This window comes from Petromyzon marinus, chromosome 9, assembly GCF_048934315.1.
Source record: "Petromyzon marinus isolate PM22_M1 ecotype Great Lakes invasive population chromosome 9, UKy_Petmar_22M1.pri1.0, whole genome shotgun sequence".
NCBI classification, from domain to species: Eukaryota; Metazoa; Chordata; class Hyperoartia; order Petromyzontiformes; family Petromyzontidae; genus Petromyzon; species Petromyzon marinus.
Genome location: NC_133675.1, coordinates 6,454,198 through 6,470,550, shown reverse-complemented (window position 1 = coordinate 6,470,550; position 16,353 = coordinate 6,454,198). Strand labels below are relative to the sequence as shown.

The window sequence follows — 16,353 nt, the reverse complement described above, 5'->3', positions numbered from 1 at the left end:
GGCAGCTAATGTTAATGTAGGAGAAAAGACATGCAACTGCAACTACACAAATCAAAGGGCTTGTTTACCTTTCCTATACTTTCCACTCCTATCGTGTTTTGGTATTGCTTGTTGTCACGTTCAGACCCGCCCCTCCTGGGCATCTATGAAAAATAGCTGTACTGCTCATCGGATTTCTCCAGTAGAGTATACATATTCTGATCCTGAGGTGGAATGAAATTGGTGACAAGAATGAAAACTCACATGGCCGTTGGTCAAAACTGACGACCGAATGGTAGCCAAGGGTGTGATCCTAGAGTTGGGTTATTGAAATCAGCTCATGCGCAGGTTGCAAAATGAATTGCTACATCGGTGGATAAAAGATCACGACGCTGAGCTTGTCACCTTTGAAATCCAGGGTTTAAATCCAGACAACCAGCCGCATCTTGATTTACGCTGCGTTCTCACCAATTACTGCAGAAAACAATTAATATACACGACTGTGATCGGCGACCTTTCGGTAAATGGCCGTTCTTGGAATATCTGAAATCGTGGTCCATTGTTTCAGATTGATGACCACAAGCACTGTGGCCTATTCTTAGGTTTTCATGAATACTGTATTGTAGTTAGTTGAGCTTATGACTGCAGTTGTTTCCCATTGAGCTAAAACACTCTAAATTCGGTATCCCTTAGTTAACATCAGATGTTACATCAAGCAAAGTTGGTTTTAAACACGATTACAGGCGAAGTTACATTTATAAACATTCCGGCGCATTGAAAAAAAAAGTACAAGCGAACGTAAATACATCAGAGACGACGGGATCCTTCGGGTCATGTGATTTCATGCAATGCAAACCGTTCTTTGTGGAATGCATTGAAACCACGAGGTTCTTCTGTGCGGTTGGAAATTAAGTGCGCGATAGGGATGTTACCATTGTCCCATGTTGGTCTCCACAGAGCCTCAGATGAACGAGGACACTTGAGTTTGCGCTTGACCTCAATGCGCGGGCTGGGAGTAATTTAGACAATGCAATAACATAGCGCCATCTAACGGGCATATTGTATATTACTCTTTGGGTCTTTCGTTAAAGTCACGGAGGTAGAAAACTAGATCAAGACGTTTCGATAGTAACACATGCCATCGTCCTCAGGTGAAACAATACAGCAGGCGGACTGCTTAGGCAAGAGGAAATGTACATTGCTATCAAAACGTCGTGATCTATTTTTTTTTACCTACGTGACTTTACCGAAAGAACTAAAGAGTATGGATTCCTGCAGTCACGAAAGCTTCAAATCAATATTGTATATTTTTAGTCATGCAACATGTCAGTGGTGCACAATCGCAACTGACCAAAACACTGCCTTAAAAGTAAAAACATATAGCGACGTTTCAGGCAATGGTTTTCATAGCTCGTGGTACTATTTTTATTGACGTGGTATCATATCACATGGTCTTATGAAGGGCTATTGACCAAAAGGGTAACCAATTATATATTTATTTTAAGCCAATGCTTTTAACGAATGTTGTAATGGGAATGCAATGTTCTGAATTCACTCTTCCATGCTTTAAACAGTATATGCATTTATGAAATGGCATTTTATTACAAACTTCAATACAAATAAATGTTGAGTAGTTTTTATTTTATTGGGGCATAAAAACAGTGCAAAACCCTTGATTTCAATATGCATAACATAAGCATTTGTTGTACCTTTGTAAAATAACAGCAATTTTAAACACAACTTCAAAAGCTACTGCAAGTACCAGTGTTACAAGACCACAAGACAATTATTTAATATATCAGTACTGTATTGTACTTTTAGGTTAGGATTTCCCAGTATGTTGCGTATAATTTATTGTACCAAGCAACATTTCAAAGCCAACTTAATTGACTAAACTAATCCAGACTGAAAGCAATCCATAGTTTAAAAAATACGGTAAAAAACCCCAGGAAAGATCATTTAAATTTGACATTTGATTTTTTTTTATGAAATATTCACAGAAATAGTAAAACCGTATTATAAAAAGGTTATTTATCAGCACAAACTTTTATGTAAAATATGGGTAAACATACGTTACAAAAGGTAATTGTAAAGCGTTACATTACATTGTAGCAATATTCATGGAGCAGCGTTAAAATTGTGATTTTAAAATACCACATATAACCATCAGAAATGTAATAAAACTGATAGCGTTCACCTTATCTCATTCAATAGTTGTACATAATTGCAGACATACAATACTTGGCACTGCATCAAGCTTTCCTCATTGAGCCAATACGCATGATCTGATAAATACTATTGTTTGCATTAGGTGCTACTATATTTTGATCTGCATTACATTGTTTTACTCACGAGCACAATGCAAAAAAAACATAAAACTAGTAGTCACTTGTGCAACACGTTAAGTGGAAATCCAGTAAAGTACACGTTTACCATTTCAGTGATGTACATAATTGTATTATAAGTATGTTCTTAACCACACACGTATAGTATCATCTGCTGCAAAAGTACCATTCATCAGCCCTTAATATATCCACTGCTGGATGAAGGCCTGCCCAATCATTCATCCCCCACGGTGTCACAATGCAACTATATACTGCACACCAGCAGTGTCCTTTGGCTGCCACTGTTTAATCTTCACCACCAGCCATCCTATCTTGAATGTTCCTGACAAAGCCATATTAAATACAAGGCCTCTAATTCGCATATTTTCTCCAATCCGCGTATTACTCTATTTTTCAGTGCAATAAATGTCAAGCACGCAGTCGCCCATGCATCTTTGTGTATCTTTTAACCTTTGTTCAATTGGCAAAGCCCATGTTTTTGATTATCCATGTCATAGCAGGTAACATACAATGATATTCTTTAGGCACATTGCTATGTTCCTTTTCGTTATCAAGTTAAGTTTTCTAAAAGTACCATCAACGAAACATAACTTTTTTTTATTAATGACTGTATATGGTAGTTTTCTTTAAAGTTATGCAACTACTGAAGTCCTTTGATAATTTCTGGCAGACCTGGCAAAGCAGTTAATAAGATACGATTACGTTGTACAATGTATCTATACGCAACTTTTTTGTTCCTGTAAATGATGTTACAAGATCTTGTCTCTCTTAATTGTGCAGTTTCCAGACCAACAATTCAATGCTTGCTGGCCCATTTGCCAATTACCAATCGGCAATAATGGAATGTAAGAATTAAAAACATCAAATTTGTTTCTTAACTTAATTGATTTTTTTTTACTTCTTTCAGTGGAAAATAATGTACTCTGGTCCATTAAAATGTAATACTGTACTCAAGTGTTAGAACTTAAAAGATACATTACTGAAAAATCGTAACTTAATGTAATACGGTTTTATCACCAAGTAGCTTCAATCACATTCTTCAGGAACAATCAGTGACAATTTGTTCATCAGCTCTTGAAATAAGGTGCGCGTTTGTTGGAAAACATGATCCCCTATGAGGAGTCTACCAAATACATTCGGAGATGGGCCATCACAGTATACCTCCGGAATACGCAAGCACTTGCTCGCCTCTGCACTTCCAACAATTGCATGGCTCAGGTGCCTAATTTCAAGACACCTTTTCAGTAGACACAGCAGGTTGCTTAAATGTTCTCGCAGATGCTCCATTCCAGAGTTTTCAGGTGTCAAGCTATTGTCCGCTAATATGTGGAGCAGAGCCGTGCGCAGGTGGAATAATTTCAGCCCTGCCTCCTGCTGGAATGAACGATGCGCGGTGTTCAGCCTCTGCTGCTCAATTAGGTAAGATAACATGTTCAGACTCTGCAAGTGACCTAAATCTGTAGGCAACCTTTTGATGAGATATTTCATGTAGACTTCTTCACACTTCAAGAAAGTAGGACTCCAGTGGAGTTGTGGGAAGTCAATTGCAATCTCCGAATAAATGCTTGGCACCAGGTATATTTCAGAGTCATTGTACCTTATCGCTGGAATAGCATCAAAAAACACCTTTCTTCCAGATTTGAAGCTCATTTTCAGTGCGCAGGGAGAATGAATATCTCGCAGTGACAAATCAAAATCGTATTTACGTGCAATGTTTTTCCAACCTTGTGTTATTAAGGATGCGAACCAAAGTAGTGCCTTTCCTGCAATCAGTCGATTTGTTCTCGTATTGTAAAGGGACTCATCTGCTGTTAAGCTACATCCATTAGCACCCTTGTCCATAAATGGACTGTTGTGTGTGCTTAAAAGGCACAATGTGTCGTCATCATCGTCGCAATCATGGCAACAGCAAGCACATTTTTGTTGTGCCGAATTAGAACAGTCATTTGATTCAATCTTTACACCGACATGTGTGAAGGACTTGTTTTCATTTTCCACATCTATCTGAAATTTATATGGTTCCGGCGGAGACAGCGGGATAAGAAACCTGAAAGTATGAGGGCTCTGAAAATCTCCAGAATTTGCCAGAGATACACATGTTCCAATAAGCAAGTCTGTATTAATGCACTGCTTTAAAGACATTTCATCTACCAAGTCATCAAGGAAATTCTCCACAAACTCTCGATTGTTTGTAATTTCATCCAATTTAGACTGTACTTGATCATCATAAAATGTTTGCAAAGTGTCACTGTTGGGCAGGTTTGATATTTGAGTAACTTCATTATCCTCGTTTAGTTTCAACACTAAATCTGATTCGAAAGAAGGCACATCATCATGAGGGACACTGTAAGCTTCTGGAAAGAACAAATAGATAATAAAAAATATCAGTAGAAGTATTCTGTTCAACAAACTACTGTCAAGGCCAAGTATATTAACATAGATATCCGTCATTTTTTTCTCCACTTTTCCAGTGGCATCCACAGAATACGATTTGGATGCAAATTCATGTTCAAAAATTTCCATTTGCAACTCCATCTGCCTGGCTCGCTCATCCATCTTCCCTTCCAGATCCTCTTGTCTCCAATCCCAAAAGGTGGGCTGAAAGCAGGTCATCACCAGCAGCACGCAGAGGTTCCATGTAGTCCTCATCGCCACTTCGTAACTTCATCCATGTGATGATGGCTCTCGGCGGTGCAGCTGGGAAAACACAAGACACAGGGCGATGTAGAGCTAGCTACCCCACTAATTGATTTAACAATTGTTCAAGTGATGTCTCCATCTATATATATAAAAGGGAAATTTGTGAATGTGTCTGTTCAAAATGTTTAGCATACTTCTTGACATGCAACAAACTTGAAATTTGCCATGTGGGTACTTTCCAGACTGTACACCGTGCAATAATTATAAAAATAGACTTTTGTATATTTTTTTGGGGGGGGGCGCAATAATGCATATATTTTGCATGGCAAGTGAGCTGTGACGTCACATCTGTCATGTGACTCGTATGCGGAAGCGTAACGGAGTGTGCCTGCTGTCACGCACCGCCCCCCCCCCCCAACCCTCCGCGGGTCAAGTGAAATACAAATGTGTTGCAGGTCTAAGGCGTTCTTCGTGCAGCATTGGTTTATTGAGTCGTTTACTGCCGTACGCACCCTGAAAGTTGTGTCTGCAACAAGCGCGTGTATGTGTACGCGCGTGTGTGTGGGGGGAACGGTAGTGTCGTAGTTAGCGTGCTGTCTGTGTGTTTGTGTCTGTGTGTGTCTGCGTGTATGTGCTGAGGGTGGCGTTTGTGCACAGACAGCCCTATATGACATCCTAACAACAGTCTGGACCACTGGACGGGTTCCGCAGGATTGGAAGGATGCCCTGGTGGTCCCCCTCTTTACGAAGGGGGACCGCACAGACTGTAACAACTACAGGGGCATATCACTCCTCAGTGTGCCGGGAAAGGTCCTGGCAAGGATTATTCAACATCGCCTCGCCAGGCACGCTGAGAGGCTTGCGGAGCCCCAATGCGGTTTCAGGAAAGGGCGGTCCTGCACAAATGCCATATTTTCTGTCCGTCTGCTACAGCAGAGGTGTAGGAAATTCCAACAAGACCTACATCTCTGCTTTATTGACCTGGTCAAGGCCTATGATACCATCAGTAGGCCTGGGCTCTGGGTTGTTCTTCGTGCTCTTGGAGTCTCTGACCCTCTGCTCACGATCATTAAAGGACCTTCATGATGGTGAGCGGGCCTGGGTACAACTATGTGGCCGGGAGTCAGAGCCATTCCCTGTACACCTTGGGGTGTGACAGGGATGTCCTCTGGCTCCCACATTATTTAACATCTATTTTGACCACGTAGTTCGTGAAGCCTTCAATAGCTGTACCGGGGGAATCTCCATTTGGTACAGATATAATGGGAGGCTGATCGATGCCCGGGTGCAGTCAAGGGATGGCTCCCTATTGCTCAACCACGTTATGTATGCCGATTTGGTAATAGCTGCTCATTCAGAGGAGATGGAGACGCTGCTGCTGAGACTGGAGCGTGCCACTAAGAGATGGGGCCTTACTATCAGCACCACCAAAAGTAAGCACCTGCCTGGGTATTTTGTACCATCGGACACTCCACCCCCACAACTCCCAATCGGTGATGGGGCAGTTGTGGAGAGAGTGGAGAGTTTCCCATACCTGGGTAGTGTGCTTATGACCGGCTCCAGTTTAACAGCAGAGGTCTCACTCCGAATCAGTCGAGCGGCAATATCTTTTCATCGGTTGCGTAACACTGTGTGGAAGCTACCTGGTCTGTCGCTCCGCACTAAGCTTTAGGTCTTCTCGGCCACAGTCATTCCCTCCCTTCTCTACGCTTGCGAAACGTGGACCCCCTTAATGGAGCATCTTCGCCGGTTGGAAACATTTAGGCTGGCCTGCCTACGATCCATCCTGGGTTTAACCAGCCTGGATTGTGTGAGGAGCTCATAAAATCCTTGAAAGATCTGGGCAAGGTCCCATCGGTGAGCTCCTCCGGCAGGCAAGGCTGCGTTGGCTGGGTCATGTAGCCCGCATGCCCAGCCACCGCATGCCGAAACAGCTTTTGTTTGGCCGGATCGAGGGGGCTAAACGGGCGCAGCACGGGCTAGAGAAGAGATGGAGTGATGTGGTACAGGAGGACGTGGAGCTGAGTGGACTTGCCGATGACTGGTAACAGCGGTGTCAAGACTGGCCTCTGTGGAGGAGGCTCGTTAAGGACGCTATTGGGCAGTTGGAGGCAGTAGCCCTCCAACAACAACGGAGGGCGGAGGAGCGACACTCACAATAACGAGCGGAGCGCCGGGTGGCTAAAGCACAGCAGGTTGGCACAGTAGGGGGCACAGGTGGTGCACCAGCCAGTCATCTCAGTCAGTCGACTCGTGGTACCTGGGTCTGCCCCGTGACCTCCTGCCCGCGGGCGTTCGACACTTCACGTGGCCTCAAGGTGCACATGACCTGGCACAAGCGTCGTGGTGACGTCACCGCCACTTAGTGGCGAATGGCGGTTGTTGTGGGGGGAGCGGTAGTGTAGTGGTTAGCGTGCTATGTGTCTGCGTGTGTGTGTGGGGGGAGCGGTAGTGTATTGGTTAGCGTGCTGTCTGTGTTTGTCTGTGTGTGTCTGCGGGTATGTGTGGGGGGAGCGGTAGTGTAGTGGTTAGCGTGCTGTCTGTGTGTCTGTGTGTGTGGGGGGAGCGGTAGTGTAGTGGTTAGCGTGCTGTCTGTGTGTCTGTGTGTGTGTGTCTGTGTGTGTGTCTGTATGTGTGTCTGTGTGTGTCTTTGTGTGTGTGTCTGTGTTTGTCTGTGGGGAGCAATAGTGTAGCGGTTAGCGCGCTGCGCTATGAACCTGGCGACCCGGGTTCGATTCCCGCTCACGGCCAACACCAGTGACGATCTGAACCAGTCCCGGGCCTCCCCTAGGTCGACTCAGCCTCAAATGAGTACCTGGTGCGGTGTGTAAACATTGCCACTAGGGAGACAAAGGCGGTCGGGCGTGGTGCTGGCCACCCACCCCCTCGTGTACCGTTCCGGCCTTCATAGGTGCTCGCTAACAGCACTTGCCCCTACAGTCTGTTAAGGCTATATGGGGGATCTTTGTTTTGATCTTTGTGTTTGTCTGTGTTTGTCTGTGTGTGTCTGTCTGTGTGTCTGTCTGTGTGTATGTGTCTGTGTGTGTGTCTGCGTGTGTGTGTGGGGGGAGCGGTAGTGTAGTGGTTAGCGTGCTGTCTGTGTGTGTGTCTGTGTGTTTGTCTGTGTGTGTGTCTGTGTCTGTCTGTGTGTGTCTGTGTGTGTCTGTGTGTGTCTGTGTGTGTGTGTGGGGGGAGCGGTAGTGTGTGCGGTTAGCGCGCTGCGCTACGAACCCGGCGACCCGAGTTCGATTCCCGCTCACGGCCAGAACCGGTGACGATTATTTGAACCGGTCCTGGGCCTCCCCTAGGTCGATTCAGCCTCAAACGAGTAACTGCTGTGGTGTGTGAACATCGCCACTGGGGAGACAAAGGCGGTCGGGCGTGGTGAATCCAAGTCCTGGGCGAAGCCGGGTAGTAAAGCTGGTAAATTATAAAGTCGACATCACTTTCACAACATTCAATCACCTGTTGAGAAGAGGGTCATGAGAAATACGTGGGTATTCATAAATAAATGGATCACCCTGTAACATTAATTAAATGAGGAATGCGAGTGATAATCGTAGTTTTTTACGAATTCGGTTAACAACAGTGGGGGTTGCTATCTGAATCATTCCTGAACCACCCCTAACGAAGCTGCACTGACCAGCATGGTGAAGTATGGCCAAATAATCCCATGATCAACACAGCATCGCGAGGCATTCATCCTGCAGTGGATTAGCAAATTGTTGTACGTTATACATATTTATAATCAGCATGCACAATGCAGTAATTTCCACGTTATTATCCATTCTGATGTTTTTAAAACAATCTAGCAAAATAAACAAAAACGGACGTCTTATGACAAATTGTACACTCGTGGATTTTCGAAACAACGTTCATGCCCGAAAGGTAAGATAACTCCAGAGAATAAAGCAATTATCGTGTTAATGTTTCCATGAATAAAAACGGGATATGCCTCGCCTCATGTGCCACCCCCCCCATTAACATTGGTGGACACTTACATACAGTACGGTACTACTTAAAAAAAAATCTGTTCCCGGTTTATAACGTTAGGCCTGGTGCGTTTTAGTTCCGACTGTTAAGCTTAACCACTACAATTTTAACACGCCGTGAGAATCACCTGATGAGTTTAGTCAATAAAGAGGGGAGATTCCCGAAGCTGCGTGCGCCCTTTGGCGTTATCCAAGCGACCCCAAACAAAAAAAAATAAAACCCCTACAACGTAACTCTTCCCAAACTGTACACACTTAAATAGTACATCCCTCATCGAGTACTGTATAGCGTCTACGCGTATTGAGAATAAAACCCGTCAGAAGTTGTTACATCGGACACTTATTTAAACGACTTAAAAACTCATCCGGGCCTAACAGCCAGGCTGTAAACGACACCCGATGTAATTATCAACCACAAAAGAGGCAATCTCGCGTCGTAAACGAAACGGGCGCCTTATCTTACGATTACATAATTTTTTTTATATATATAAAACGATCTCCAAACAAAACTAAATCAAATAACGCGACCGTCAGAAATGTATCCTCGCTTGAATTTGCGCGGTTATTTTGCTTCTTCTTCTTGGTCTCAACAAATTACACGGGATCAAATTAGGCGAAATAACAACGGGAAGTAACAACAATAATAATAACAACAAACTTTTGCCACGGCGGTCTCGCTGTAGGCCGGATGGCGATGCGTCCCATTAGAAGAGTGCGAGAGAGAGGGAGGGAGGGAAGGACACGGCCCCAATTTCCTGTTCCGTGAACAACGCTTCTCTGACAAAGGAGTTGTGGGAGTGGTTGGGTTGGTGGTGGGTGGTGGTGTGTTGGTGTTGGGTGGTGGTGTGTTGGTGGTGGTGTGTTGGTGGTGTGTTGGGTGGGGTGTTGGGTGGTGTGTTGGTGGTGTGTTGGTGGTGGGTGGTGGTGTGTTGGTGTTGGGTGGTGGTGTGTTGGTGGTGTGTTGGGTGGTGTGTTGGTGGTGGGTGGTGGTGGTGTGTTGGTGGTGGGTGGTGGGTTGGTGGTGGGTGGTGGGGTGGTGTTGGGTGGTGGTGTGTTGGGTGGTGGGTGGTGGTGTGTTGGTGTGTTGGTGGTGGGTGGTGGTGTGTTGGTGGTTGGTGGTGGGTGGTGGTTGGTGGTGGGTGGTGGTGGGTTGGTGGTGGGTGGTGGTGTGTTGGGTGGTGGTGTGTTGATTGTGGTGTGTTGGTGGGTGGTGGTGGGTTGGTGGTGGTGTGTTGGTGGTGGGTGGTGGTGTGTTGGTGGTGGTGTGTTGGGTGGTGGTGTGTTGGTGGTGGTGTGTTGGTGGTGGTGTGTTGGTGTTGGGTGGTAGTGTGTTGGTGGTGGGTTGGTGTGTTCGTGTTGGGTGGTGGTGTGTTGGGGGTGGGTGGTGGTGGTGTGTTGGTGGTGGGTGGTGGTGTGTTGGTGGTGGGTGGTGGTGTGTTGGTGGTGGTGGGTGGTGGGTGGTGGTGTGTTGGTGGTGGTGTGTTGGGTGGTGGTGTGTTGGTGGTGGGCGGTGGTGTGTTGGTGGTGTGTTGGTGGTGGGTGGTGGTGTGTTGGTGGTGGGTGGTGGTGGGTGGTGGTGTGTTGGTGGTGGGTGGTGTGTTGGTGGTGGGTGGTGGTGGTGTGTTGGTGGTGGGTGGTGGTGTGTTGGTGATGGGTGGTGGTGTGTTGCTGGTGGTGTGTTGGTGGTGGGTGGTGGTGTGTGGGTGGTGGTGTGTTGGTGGTGGGTGGCGTTTCAACTTCCACGCAAATCATAAGGGGCGGGAAGGGGCCCTCTCCGCATGAGTTCCTGCGACTCACAGACGGAAACGAGCAAAAACACAACCGAAAGGGACAAGGCGATTGTAAATGTCGGAGCCGAGATTGTATATGTCGTAGGTTTGCTCTCCAACACACCGGGTGTGCTGTGCTCGGAACAAATTGGCATGTGTGTTTTATGTTTACATGACAAAGCTTACTAATTGGCTGTGTCGGGTGGTGGCGGGTTTAACGACACATTTATATTTACACGATCTAACCCCCCAATCATCCTCCCCATGGGAGCAATTACTCGATTAGTGCAAGGGGGTTAGCAGCCGTTCAAAGAAGAAGGAGAGATAATTTTTGGTGGGGTTTGTTTTTGACCATAATAGATCGAGAGCCGCAATCGCACACGCAGAGCTACTTGTACACAAACACAGCAGCGGGTATACAACATCACAAAACGAAATTCTGACTTTAATAAACAGAATAGGTGATGGAATAAAACTATGTCTATTTTCGTCCCAGCCCCCACACTCCTTAGTTAATCTTTAACAGTACAGCTTGACTAGCTTTTGTCACCAAGACATTCCATAGTGCCCCCATTCCCTGCCATATTTAATACATTATCTTGACGTTAAATTGTGTTTAAGATGTATTTATTTATCTTAGAAACGGCTGCCCGCAAGGGGGCAGCCAAAGAGCCGATTTCGGCTCCGGAGCCACAGTATCCGACCCCTGTTCAATGGGCTCAGGGACTACCACGAAGGTCAATCGGGTTCTAGGTTTCAACAAAGATAAAGTTCCCCCGTATAGCCTGAACAAACTCTTGGGGCAAGTGCCGTTGGCGAGTAGCACCTACGAAGGCCGGCGCGGCAAACGAGGGGTTGGGTGGCCAGCACCACGCCCGGCCGCCTTTGTCTTTACGTACCGCACCAGGTACTCATTTGAGGCTGAGTCGACCTAGGGGAGGTTCGTATAATCGTCACTGGTGTTGGTCGTGAGCGGGAATTTAACTCGGGTCGCTGAGTTCGTAGCGCGATGCTCTTACTGCTCCACTACTTCTCCCCGATTGACCCTGAACTACCACCGGGGTCAATCAGGTTTCAACACACACACGCAAGTCACAACGCTTGCTATGTCCGGACAGCTTTATCCTGACTCTATCCACGAATGTAATGAACGCATGGCTACTTACTCAGCCCATCATCCCTGCTGGGGTCCATAAAATCGACAACCGCTTTCTGGGGGGGGGGGGGGAAGTCAACTGTGGTTGTCTTATGGATAGACTCGCCCTCCCCACCGCCATACAAATGTGGAATTTCCACCACTGGCCCAGGGCTGTAAATAGACGCGCATCACCCCAATGCTCATTTGATCAACACATCACTTTGATTAATGTCACATACGGTACTTGTATATGCAATCTTATAAAGCATCTAAACCAGGTTAGAGCAAAACGTTTACAATATTTAATGTTTACTTATAATTGCAAATAACGAGTGATTACGTATTCAGTTGGTTATACACAATGCGCCTATGCCAAAGTCACTCGGAATGAGCCCGATCCTTGTCAGATCCTCGAAGCTAAACAGGTTTGAGCCTGGTTCGTGGTTGAATGGGTTACCACTGTTCACGGTTGTCATAGGCGTCGTTAATTTTGCGCTACGTTTTTTGGCAGCAGTGCAGCAAAATTCATTGTTGTACTCTACTATGTGCTTCGATACTGCCACGTCTATGTTCCCCGCACTTACCAGCAAAATGAAGTATGGTCAAAATAACCCCACGAACTGCACTGTCGGTTGGACACAAAAACAACGTACATAAAGTAATGACGTGTTTTGTCAGCACCAGAACCTTACCAGTGAATCGGAATCATAATATTTATCCTGGAGAATTCCGATGACCTATGAAGCTCTTTTTCACAGATGTCCAGTAGGGGCAGGTCAGAAAGTTACAACAACAAACAATACGGAAAAAATCGGAGTGCAAAGTATAGAAAAGGTAAGCAAATCTAGATTTGAAGTTTTCGTGACTGCAGGGATCCATACTCTTTGGTTCTTTCGGCGAAAGAACGTAAGCAAATCACTAACATATTAATTATTGCTAAAAATCACAAGACAGTACTGTATATACAAATTAAAGTTCCATTACAAATCAAATGTTATCTTGGCAATGTTAATCACTCTCTTGTCATGGAACTCTTGAAATTAGATGTGTCATCAGGTTATTGTTGCATCGTTTTGAAATAGTTTATAACACATTATTTGATACCATTTTTTTTATCTCAAAGCTGTTTTAACAATTTCCAGCAGAAAAAAAGGACGGACTTTTAACACTACACCTATTTGGTTGACTAAAATGACACCACAAATGTAATGTACACTTTATTGTAATGAGATAAAGCACACCTAATTTTACGAAAGGATAGAAAATCTTAATATAATATGCAAAACAATGTCATTGGATACACTGCTGTATAATAACTGATTTCGATGCTCTAAGTAATTAGAACGACTTCAATGCATCTTAATATATTTCAACGAGAAGGAATTACATTATTTGAAAGAGAGTTGCATGTTTCTCAAATGCCCCTTTCAAATAAGGCTTGGATACATTGTACGGTGCAAGTATCCATACAAAGGAATAATTAAGTGCGTTGAACTGCCGCACTCACTAAATTAGAAAATCATTCTACTGGAACGTTTTGAGAAAAATGTAACCGGATATTTGATACCAAATACAGTAACCAGTCAGTGTTGTTCGCTCCTGGGTGACCACTTATTATTTAATGAAGCTGCACTCATCGCACTTCACAGGGCCCTATCCCCGGGAAGCAGAAAGAATGATTTACTGTCTCTTTTATTCTTGAGCCATGATTGAAAACCCCTTAGCTCATCAGATTCACAAAAGGGCCATGTGGAGAAGCTCCGTGAGAAATCCCTGTTGCCTCCACACGCACACAAATCGCAATTACGCCTTGCAGTGCAATCAACGGTGGTAGTGTAATGCTGTCAAGTTGATAAGATGAATTATTACGTAATTTATTTGTATATTCAAGAAGTCATGCCACATTTGGATGTTTGACAAAGTCCATTTCTAAGTGGCATGTGGGAGGAAAACAGTTCCTGGAAAATAAAATCCACTAAGACAAGCGAACAAAATATTCAAAGCTCCACACACAGATTCAAATGCAAACCACTTTTTGTAATGCCATCTCACGGCAACATCGAAGCCCATCATGTTTGGGAGTTTCACAAATGTGTGTGATCCACCAATCACCACCGCCTCCAAAGCACTGAATTAGAGGCATGCGACTGTTCGACGCCCACTCGTTCTTGGCCACTTGCCCAGCGTTTTGCTGGAGTTTTGTTGTTGCCTTTTTATGGTGTCGCAATCCGTCGCATTAAAGATGTGCCTACTTCTATAGCCCCGGGGCAATAATAAGACGGCTTACCACCAGGCAAAATCCATCATGCAAACTGTGTTTTTCGCTAGTTGTGCCGAATACTCGGAGGTTACCTGAAGCCAAACAGATATGTTCTGCAGTTTATTTTTTAATTTGCTATCTTGATTGACCAATTTCCAAAAGGGAACCAAACAGCACATTTTAAGACCAGAAGTTACTGTGACTGCAATTACTGGATAAGTAGTAGTAACCGTTGCATCAATTGAAATGCATTTCTATGCAATTATCAATGTTCTGCGGTAATGGTGCATAGTGATGTATGCCTGTTGTGCACCAGGAGCTGATGGTGAAGCTTGGCTGACAACTGCTATTTTCAGCTGTGCATTTAAGGCACTCAAAACACAATAAAATTGCATACCCTCGAATGAACTGTGATGCGCGAGCACTAATTTGGATGTATCAACAAGGTTTACAGCTTTGTAAAGTCCATTGCTGGGGATATGTTTGAAAAATCCTAAGTCTAGAGACGACTGCGGTTGACACACGTTATGTATGCATTGACAGAGATATTTGCCTGTTTTCCGAAGCTAAGGGCGTGTGTGTAAGACGACAGATGGGGGGGCTCGTTGACAAGGCTGATAAACTTGTCTGAGTAGGGTGAGGAACAGCCATCTCATTTGGAAAACATCGAGACTTGTTTATTATGCATGGATAATTGGTCTTCTTTGGTTCTTTCGGTAAGAACCAAAGAAGATGAATCCTTGCAATCACGAAAGCTTTAAATCGAAATGGATAATTGGCTTACCCATTTTCAGACGTGTGTATTTGGAGGGTTAATTAGTTGTTTGTAGTGGTCAGGAAGGTCACCACAGTGACCAGTTTGTGGAACATACAGTATAAGCCTTTTCCTCTGGGTTTAGAGGTCAACCAAGAGTATTATCGATATTCAGATAGCACTTCGGGTAATGTTTTGTAAATTTACTTGTGATCATTAATAATATCAAAATAATGAAGACGGTTCAATTTAACTTGACCATCAGGGATTAAACATTTTGTAAATTCTCACACCATAGACAATTCTGTAGTCAAGTATACCTACCTAACTCACATGGAGACATTCACGTTTTACATGTTATGCTTGTGTTGCTTGTTCACGCCCGTTTTTGTTTGAAATGTTAATTAAAAGTATCGTAGTATTTTATATTATTTGGTGTGGATTTCCATGGTTGCTGCATTCATCTAATATTACTGCAGGCCAAACCTAAATACATTTTAGTGTAATCCAGTCACTTTGTTGGCTGTTATTTTGCTTATAACCCATTGACTGAGATTTGAAATAGCTATTTCTGCCACCCCTTAATTTTGACATTTCTTTCCCCTGTAATAAAAACTCTAAAATATTAATACATTTCGATTTAAAGCTTTCGTGACTGCAATGATTCATCTTCTTTGGTTCTCTCGGTAAAGTCACGTAGAATGATAATAAAATAATAAATTGATAAAATAAATAACACAATAATATTCTCACGACGTTTTGGCCACAACACAAGCGGCCTTCATCAGGTGAAGGGGGGCGAGACTGTCTGGTAGGACAGCGCTGACTGTCCTACCATCGTCCCTTTGATGCGGTGAAGTTGTCCTGTCCCCTTAGCAGAAAAACACCCCCAAAGCATAATGTCCACCTCCATGTTTGAGGGTGGGGATGGTGTTCTTGGGGTCATAGGCAGCATTCCTCCTCCTCCAAACACGGCTAGTTGAGTTGATGCCAAAGAGCTCCATTTTGGTCTCATCTGACCACAACACTTTCACCCAGTTGTCCTCTGAATCATTCAGATGTTCATTGGCAAACTTCAGACGGACATGTATATGTGCTTTCTTGAGCAGGGGGACCTTGCGGGCGCTGCAGGATTTCAATCCTTCACGGCGTAGTGTGTTACCAATTGTTTTCTTGGTGACTACGGTCACAGCTGCCTTGAGATCATTGACAAGATCCTCCCGTGTAGTTCTGGGCTGATTCCTCACCGTTCTCATGATCATTGCAACTCCACGAGGTGAGATCTTGCATGGAGCCCCAGGCCGAGGGAGATTGACAGTTCTTTTGTATTTCTTCCATTTGCGAATGATCACACCAACTGTTGTCACCTTAAATTTCGATTTAAAGCTTTCGTGACTGCAAGGATTCATCTTCTTTGGTTCTTTCGGTAAAGTCACGTAGAATGAGAATTAAATAATAAATTGATAAAATAAAATA

The 16,353-nt window shown here is 44.4% G+C and overlaps 1 protein-coding gene across 1 annotated transcript; it reads right to left on the bottom strand.

The window, feature by feature from the left end:
• Positions 1-4,509: 4,509 nt before the first annotated feature.
• On the bottom strand, positions 4,510-14,911 carry LOC116940639 (uncharacterized). Its single transcript, XM_076065784.1, has 4 exons — positions 14,908-14,911; positions 9,615-10,624; positions 8,196-8,321; positions 4,510-5,021 (listed from the first exon to the last, which is right to left on the bottom strand). The coding sequence occupies exons 1-4, from the start codon at positions 14,909-14,911 to the stop codon at positions 4,989-4,991; spliced, it is 1,173 nt and encodes a 390-aa protein (XP_075921899.1). The 3' UTR covers positions 4,510-4,988.
• Positions 14,912-16,353: the final 1,442 nt, after the last annotated feature.